The following is an 8601-nucleotide window of genomic DNA, read 5'->3' as shown; positions in this document are numbered from 1 at the left end:
CTAGTTACTGAAGCTTATTAGCTGTTTACGAATGAGCAAAACTACATCAGTGCTGCTCAGTCTTGATCCTCCAAGGCCACTATCCTGCATGTTTTCATTGTTCTGCTGCTCTTCAGCAGGTTTTCAGGTTCTGCAGAAGCCAATGAATCACTCGTTCGTTCAAATCAGGTTGTTCAAACCAAAGAAACATCTAAGAAAATGTAGTTGTATATTTCCTTAGTCTCAAACAAAAGATTAATGGCTTTGTCTGTCCTGCCAACTCTGGATAAAAACACATTAACACTCAAACCAGACCAGACTGATTTAAACTACAAGCTTATCTCATAAAATGGCATTTAAGTTTTGTTCCATTATTTTATAAAATGCCAATTTATTCACCAAAACAAAACAAAAGGCAAGAAAATTAAGATGATTGATTTAAACTGGGAAAAAGTTACCAAATAAATGCAACAAAAACTTTATTCCTGAAGATGTAGATAACTTTAATAAATTATGTTCCTAAAAACTAAATATAGATTTAATTTTGTGTAATATGTTTTGAAATGAACTATTACAGCTCTGCACCTGAATCTCTGAACATCATGCATTAGTGTGTGTGTGTGAATAAGCTGTTCAACATTCTTTCAAATAAGGCTATTCCTGTCACACACAAAAACACATATGTCAAATTTTAATTTAAAAACACGTCTTGATTTAACACACCAAGGGAAGCTTTTTGAATCCCCAAATAAATGAATTTGTTACATAAATTAAGCCATTAAAATACAAAACAAAAACAGATTACTGTATCAAACAGACAAATTCTCTGTGCCCATAGAGACTCAACTAGTTTCTGTAAAAGCAGCTAATATATATATATATATATATATATATATATATATATGTAATAGAATATGAGTATGTATGAGCTACACAACTGGATGGTGATTATCTTCTTGTGTTGTGGGGTGGTGATTAGACAAAATGGACTTCAGATATGGCTGCAGCTGAGCTCTCATGCTGTGCACACATTTAGCTTTTTTCTCCAGGATCTCTGCCAGTTCGTGGACATATTCCCCAAAGGCCTGTTGGATGGAAACACAAGCAGGGATAAGTTTTAAAACAAGCAGTTTAAAATGTAAAGTACACTACATGAAAGGAGAACATGTTTGAACTTGCAGCTGTGGATGTGTTATAATCTAACCATATCATGCTGTTGGCACAGAAGCTTTCCCTCTTTATGACATAAAGCTTTCACCTCCTTTAGCTGCTCCAAATGGGCCTCAACGACACACCATCTAAAAGATTTATTTAAGTAAAGAACATTTTTATATCAGCATTAGCAACCTTTCACTTGTACTGGATGATAATTGAGCTTACTTGGCGTTGTTCAAGCTGTCCATGGTAACCAAATGGATTGCTGGTTTAATTTGCAGACTACTGTTGCTTTCTTGATTACTTGGCTCTGCTGTCCTACTTGGTTTAGGTGAAGCCTTTGAGATGCTGGACTGGGTTGAATGGACTATATTCAAGTGGACATTTGCCAGTTGTGTTTTGTGTTTGTTATGTTCATGATCTGGTGATTTACATACAGCAAATGACCTATCCTGGATAGGGAGAGACATGAGAGGAGTTTGATGACAAGTTTGCTTGTTTTTTTGACTGGTCATCAGCGCAAACCCAGGAGTGTCAGACTTAGCGGGTACCGTTGGGTGGAGAATCTCTAAAAGAGACAGGTGAAATTTTGCATCCTCATCCTCTACAATGTCCCTCTCCATTTCTACACTTGAAAGACTTTCTTCTCCAGTTTCCCCTTTCTTATCTTCTCCATTGCTGGTGTGCCCCTGGAGGAACGAGGCTGTTGCAGGTTGTTGGTCCACATGAAGCAGGGAGAGGCTCAGAGGGTCCATGGTGTAGCTTGAGGACTCCAAATACGACTCATCTTGAGGCAGAATAGGCATTTTGGCTTTGAAGTCTTGACGGCTGCCTGATTTTGTGGRAACGTGATGTTCTGGCCATTTATTAAGGGACTCGGTCAATGTCACGTTGGTTGGAACAGGTTGAACACATGAAAATGGTCTTCTGCTAGCACTGTTTGGCGATGCTGCTTCTGGAATATTTTGAAATGGTAAAACAAGAGTATTGCAATCCTGTTTAGATTTACGACAAGTGTCCTTAAGATTGTCAGACGTCACAATTGCGATAGGGTTTTCATCCGCTGGAGAAAGCGGTCTCTCTGCAGGAGCTTGTTGATGCTGCGACTCAAAAGGAGTCTGACTAAAGTGGTTGTTGCTTTCATTGCTGCTGTGAGCAGTCTGTAAACTGCGGTAATCAGCTGCTTCTACCTGCCCAATGCCCCACACTCCATTATCAGGAGCATCTGATGCATCCAGCTCTCCTACACTCAGATCTCCTTTGTCCTCTGAATCCCAGCTACAAAATAGCCGTGATGACATTTTTGTTGGAAGTGTACTTGTTCTGTTTGCAGACTCTTCCTCAGCCACCCAAGAGCACCACTTGGGTTCTCTCCTGGTGTGTTCTTCATCGGTTTCCAACCTCTTCRTCTCACTTTCAAACTTTCCTACCTTTCGATCTTCCCTTACACCACCATAGCTGCCATAAGCGTCCACATCAGTTTTCAGACAGTAATTAGAGGGTTCATTTTGTAAAGAAGCTTGAGCACTCAGCGAAGRAATTTGCCTTCTTGTACAATCAACCTCAATTTTGTCCGTGTTTACGTTTGAAAAACCTTTCAACTTATGATCAGGCAGGCARGACGAGTGCAGGAGTGAAGGAAGGGAGTCATGAATGGAGGAAGAGAGAGATGTGGATGATGATTGGAAATGGACAGATAAAGAAGTTGACGAGGGTAAAAACTGCTGCAGCTGCTGATGATACTGTCTCAGACGCTTCATTTTCTCCTTATTGTCACCCTTAAGCATCTCTCCTTTTCTTTGCTCCTCTCCTTCATTGTTTCTACATCTGTAGAGGCTTTCTGTTTTTCCTCTTGCTTCTGTGGACTTCATTTGCTCTTTTCTTCCCCCCTTTGTAACGATCTGAGACATCTCTTTTTCTCTGAGTTGGAATCCAGATTCCAATTTAGCGACAGCTAAACAACCCTCTATGGCTTTGTCTGTATTTTGATGGCGTTTGTTTCGTTCTTCAATCACCAGTGCTGCCCTGGTACTTTTCTCTCTAACACGGTTACAGCTTCCATACTTTGCATTTTCCATTCTCCCGCCCTCTTTTTCATCTKCTCTTTTACTCCAACCCCCAGCAGCATCATGTGCGAGCCAACTTCTAATCGGTGTAATTTGATCAAATCCCATTTCTCTTCTGTTTCTTGATTGGGTTTTCTGTCCACATCTACTGTTCTTTGGTGTTGAGCAGAGAAATGTGTCCTCTGTGTGTAGCCTTGCTGCGGATGTGTTAGGACTAAAAGAAGCACTTTGTTTCTTTAATTTACGCTTTATCAGGGCGCCAACATTGCTTTGGCTCTTGTTGCTCTCTGACACATTATGCTTGGAGGAGGGTCTCGTCTCRCATAGTTTTTTCTCACCTTGTCCCCTCAGCTCTTTCACACTGTAAAAAATAAGCACATATGTCGTCTCAGATAGACGTGAGGATTACATCTACTTACACATATAGACCAGACACCTACCGATCCGCATATCTCAACGTATTTAGCGTGTGTTCTGTTGCTTGGTGACCCGGTGAGATGTTGGCAATCATGCATGTCATTGAGTCACCAACAAACGAGTCTTTCAAAACCTAAAATGAAAATAAAGCCATTTAAAATGCAAACAGACACGAGTTTTAACATTCAAAGTCAAGAAACGAGGAAAACTGTATACATATTTGTATCATTAGCAGCATCAGGATTACCTGAGTAAGTTTGCTTTGTCGGAAAGGTGTGTGAGATTCCTCTTTATCAAGAGACCGAATACATTCCTTAAGCTGAAAGGGGGTTAATAGTTAAATCAAGAAAAATAAATATGTATTCTGAATTGTTTTTAAATCGGATGTCTGTGTAACATACAGCCAACAGGCTCTGGTTGATCTCAGCTCCCTCCATACGAGTCTGTCGGTCTGGTTCTTTGGCATCTGATGCTCTCTCGCTTCCTGCCAGGTCCACAAAGCACATCCTGCCCACAAACACACAAAAACATCACTAAGTTTAATTATTTTACTGAAATGTTAATGCCCCGTTTCTATCTCAACCCAATTACTCTGAGCCTGAAAGGACAAATTCATCAGAAAGTTTGTGATCTTTTGGCTGACATTATACATTGAGGAGCGCTAGAGGAAAGAAAACAAGCCCACTAGTTCACCTAAACCCAGAGTTGTAAAGTATCCAAGTACAAATACTTTGTTACTGTACTTAAGTAGAATTTTTGGATATCTGTACTTTACTTGAGTAATTATTTTTCAGCCTACTTTTTACTTCTACTTCTTACATTTTCCCACAATTATCTGTACTTTCTACTCCTTACATTTTTTAAAAAGACAATAAGTAGAAATCCGTTACTTTTATTTAATTTTGCTTGTTTTTATTCCARCTTGTTATTGTAWAAAAATAAATACTATCCATATAAATTGAGCCTCCTAGAAAAGAGTGAATTTAACTGTGGTTGAAGTATAAATATATAAAACTCTGATAGCGTATTAGTTTGTACACAGACAAATCATGTCATACTCCAGCAGGACATAATCATTAAAATAAAAGGACTGTACTTAAGAAGTATTTTGTATTTCATGAATTATATTATTGCATTTGGCCGCAGCCCTCAGATAGATTTTCATTTTCGGGAAAATGTTTGCGCAGCCTTGATATATGTATATAAACTGAAACAGCTAGACTTGTGCATCTTAAATTGAACATAAATTAATTAGTTTAATACGACAGTCATTTCTGCATTTTTTTTTTTTGGGGGGGGGGGGACCTCCTAATAAATGTCATTACAGAAAATCTAACTGCTCATTTAAAATCAATACTTTTACTTTTAATACTTAAGTACAAAAAACATCAGATACTTTAAGACTTTTACTCAAGTAATATTCCTAAAGGAGACTTCAACTTTTACCAAAGTAATTTTTTGGTAAGATACTTACTTTTATTCAAAATCCACAATAATTTTACAAGTTCACTTATATTCTGAGAATTTAAGGGATATTTGGCTTTAAGAGCACCTTTAAATGTTCTCATTTCTTAGTGTAATGGTGCATTGAGTGTGTTTCCTCTGGGGTTTTAAAAGATGAAAGTTTGATGGAGTACGACCTSCCTTCCTGTTTCACGTCATCGTCCCTGATTTTGGTCAGCTGCAATGGACAAATACTATAATAACACAAACAAAGTATTTACCAATAGCCCTTTTGGAAGGCTATCTACTTTATGTCAAAATTATGATGCGTGACAAACAACATAAATCTCAAAAACAAATAAATGTGCATCATGGATGGATTTGAACTCATTTCGATTCCAAAACAAATAATAAAAAAAACAGATGAAAAAAAAAACACACATCTCCACCAATTTGGAAAAATAACCCACAGCCAAAACAAACAACAGAAACTTGCACCAATACTGTTACATTTTACCTTCCAGCTGTCTGCAGATTTAAATCTCGGAGCTGAATCTGAAGCAATGCATGTGAACGAGAAGAGCGTGGATTGACGCCGCTCGTCCCTTGTGTTCGCTCCGCTGTTCCCTGAGAAATCACCTTGAATGGCAATGATGAGTGCAGTAGGTGAGAAAGAAAATGACAAAAGTTGGTCACAGAGACAGCAGCAATCATTTCTTCAAACCCACAAACTCACAAAAGAAACTCCTGGGGGATAATATTTGAACTATATGCAGTAATTAGTCAGCTGATTAAAGTGTTTGGATGTAAACATATTTAGACAAGTTAGATAGGCTTAGAGGCCTGCATTTGGTAAGTCGTCTGTTTTTTTGTTAATGCAAGATTTGTCATTTTTAAATGTCTAATTGTGCATCAATTACAAGACATTACTTATATATGGAAAGCAGTTTTGAAATAAAGGTGCAGACCTCCAGCAGTGAGTTGACAGAATCCACTCTGACATTACGCAGCCCTGAAATATGAACCATTTTCTGTCCATCCTCTCTGGCAAATAACCTTCAGAGGGATGGAAAGAGGAGAATATCAAGAAAARCATGTTAATGAGCTTTAATTCAACTCTGCACACCAAAAATAAAAGATTGTGGCTATTTAATGTGATCATTGTAAAATAAAATTGGGCTAACCAGTAAAGAAAGCTTGACTGAAGCTAATATAAACAGGTATAAAACATTTAAAACAACAACAGCTGAACCTTTTTCTGTGGTCCAACAGGTCGTACAGCTGGCCACAGTAGATTTCAAAGAAACTGACATAAACCAGCTGAGGGGAGTAGTTTGAGTGAGTGGCAGACAGGTGAGCAAAAATGCCCTGAGCTGCAAGAGYATACAACCCAGGACCCCCAGAAGATGAACCCAGCATGGTGTGAGTCTTCCCTGCACCTGTTTGTCCGTATGCAAAGCAGGTGGCCTTCCCTCTGTGGATACACAAATATAAAGTGGGTAAGATTGGATCGTGTGCTCAAAACTACATGGTTAAAGCCTTTGTGAAGACAAACCTCCATTTGCATCAGGGTCAACCTACCCGCTGAGCATGTGCTGCACCAGAGGAGACGTTGTTTTTCGATACACCTCTTCATTGGAGCTCTCCTCCCCCAAAACATGGTCAAAGTAGAACCTGTGCTGTAAAACAACAACATTCGGGAGATTTACTAGAAATAAACAAAACCAGGTCAAAATTTGGGTGTGGGAACGTTTTCCCTAGTTTTAGAATTCTTGTTTCCTCTTTGCTCTTCTACCTGAAGTATGTACTCTGTGAGATCCACAGCTTCTTTGCCTTCATGAACAACCACACAGTCTCCACCGGGTGTTGTCACAACATCTGTCTCCCCTCTCCTGCCCTCTGCACGAGTCAAAGGTCGCTTCCTCACACACACGCTGATCCTTTGCCTTCCTGCATGCCTGACACACACATACATGCGCAAATTATAGTAAAAATCCAAATAAGTTATTAAATCCTACCTTTTACAAATTGAGTGAGTGTGAATAAATGAAATGTGAGCTCACTTGTAGTTTGGAGCATGAGGAGAACTCAGAGGGAGGCCGTAGTTGTAGCCAGCTGTTCTTTTTGCTTCATAAACTGGTATGGGCTTAGTCATGTCTTTAGAGAGTCTTTGTCTGTCTTTCAGTCCAAACGATTTGTTGTTAAATGTTTTGAATGGCACTGTTACAGGACTGGGATAATGTTTGTGGGATGTTTTACTCTTTGGTAGTAAACTAGCATCGTAGTTGAACACAGAAGGTCCTCGTGCAATTTGTAGCTTTTCTTCATTTTGACAATCGTGTAAACGTTTAAGGACATCCAAATTATCGTTCCCGCTCTCTCGGTGACCATTTAGCACCAACTTTCTGCTGAAAACATTGTGCCGCACGGATGTGGCTGATTCTTTTCCGTGAACAGGCAGATTATTTTTGTTAGGTTTTGCACAGACATGAACGGGATGAGAAGATTCAACAGTGAATTCAAGTCGTCTTTGAGCGCGTGTTGGTCTAGCAAAACTGAAGCTTTGCATCGGAGTTTTATTTTCACCCTGATCTCCACTCAAATCTTCACCAGAACTTCCACAACCATCAGAACTGAATCTACCATCCCCTGCAGAGTAGTCTCCATCACCTCCATCATAAACATTTTCGTTATAAATCAAGACGTCGTCGTTCACGAGGCTCTTAAGGTCAAGAGTTTTGACCATTTGAACAAGATGGAAAAGTCGAGTTCTGTCCTCCATAGAGTGAACCCCCAGGAGTGGGTAGTCCTCCATTCTTAAAGTTGGAAGGTGGGCTGCATGGCGTACACCCACCAAGGTAAACCTAAGAGACAGAAAACAAAAAATATGCAGGTATGTTACTGGAGAGTATAAGGATTGTTTGGCGTTGACGGTGTCTGCTTACCCTTCATAATGATGCTGCAGCCCAGCAGCTCTCAGACACTCGTACAGGCAAATGGTCATTTCCTCCACTGTTTTTTCTGATCTTCAGCTCAGCAACCAGAAGACAAACAGAAATGCAAGTTTAGTTGATCCATCTCATTAAAAATTAAAGCAAACACACACAAACGACAGAAGGCGGCGTCCTGTCTATTGGCCAACGACTGCTCCCTGTGTCAACACCACCGCTCTGCTCTGCTGATGCAAAGCAAGAGATACCAGGATAGTGAAATCTGACACTAAAGCAGGACAGAGACGGTGCAGCGGAGCGCAGCCACAAAGGGTTTGTCCACTGTGGCAAATATGATAAATATAGCAGGCAAGCAACTGTCCACTTCTGCTGTACTGGTCTGCAGCTGCAACAGACTGAAATACCCAGAGCAAGTCTTTCTCTCAGGCCGATCGGGTGCCGTTTGTAAAGTTACACAGTCAAAAATTACCACCAATATTTTTGTTTTATTTAGCCTTTTTAAAAGAAAAAAAAGAACAGATTTATTTTTCAAAGTCAGTTTTTCACCATATAGTCATACATTTATAAATTTCATAGTTTATAAACTAAAT

The 8601-nt window shown here is 39.5% G+C and overlaps 1 protein-coding gene across 1 annotated transcript in view; it reads right to left on the bottom strand.

Annotated features, from left to right (window-relative positions):
- Window positions 1–877: 877 nt before the first annotated feature.
- LOC106523788 (uncharacterized) overlaps window positions 878–8601 on the bottom strand; it is an 8599-nt gene continuing 875 nt past the window's right edge. The window contains exons 2-14 of the mRNA XM_014017338.1: window positions 8006–8101; window positions 7124–7924; window positions 6856–7018; window positions 6642–6739; window positions 6313–6534; window positions 6029–6116; window positions 5578–5699; window positions 4019–4124; window positions 3865–3936; window positions 3641–3750; window positions 1360–3561; window positions 1184–1277; window positions 878–1064 (exon numbers count right to left, since the gene is read on the bottom strand). Of these exons, the coding sequence (XP_013872792.1) occupies window positions 909–1064; window positions 1184–1277; window positions 1360–3561; window positions 3641–3750; window positions 3865–3936; window positions 4019–4124; window positions 5578–5699; window positions 6029–6116; window positions 6313–6534; window positions 6642–6739; window positions 6856–7018; window positions 7124–7924; window positions 8006–8064 (4293 nt within the window). The 5' untranslated portion in view covers window positions 8065–8101 and the 3' untranslated portion in view covers window positions 878–908. The remainder of the gene's footprint in view (window positions 1065–1183; window positions 1278–1359; window positions 3562–3640; window positions 3751–3864; window positions 3937–4018; window positions 4125–5577; window positions 5700–6028; window positions 6117–6312; window positions 6535–6641; window positions 6740–6855; window positions 7019–7123; window positions 7925–8005; window positions 8102–8601) is intronic.

Source organism: Austrofundulus limnaeus, unplaced genomic scaffold (genome assembly GCF_001266775.1).
Source record: "Austrofundulus limnaeus strain Quisiro unplaced genomic scaffold, Austrofundulus_limnaeus-1.0 Scaffold166, whole genome shotgun sequence".
In the NCBI taxonomy this organism is placed as follows: Eukaryota; Metazoa; Chordata; class Actinopteri; order Cyprinodontiformes; family Rivulidae; genus Austrofundulus; species Austrofundulus limnaeus.
The sequence above is the reverse complement of the archived record's forward strand: the minus strand, read 5'-3'. Positions and strand labels throughout refer to the sequence as shown.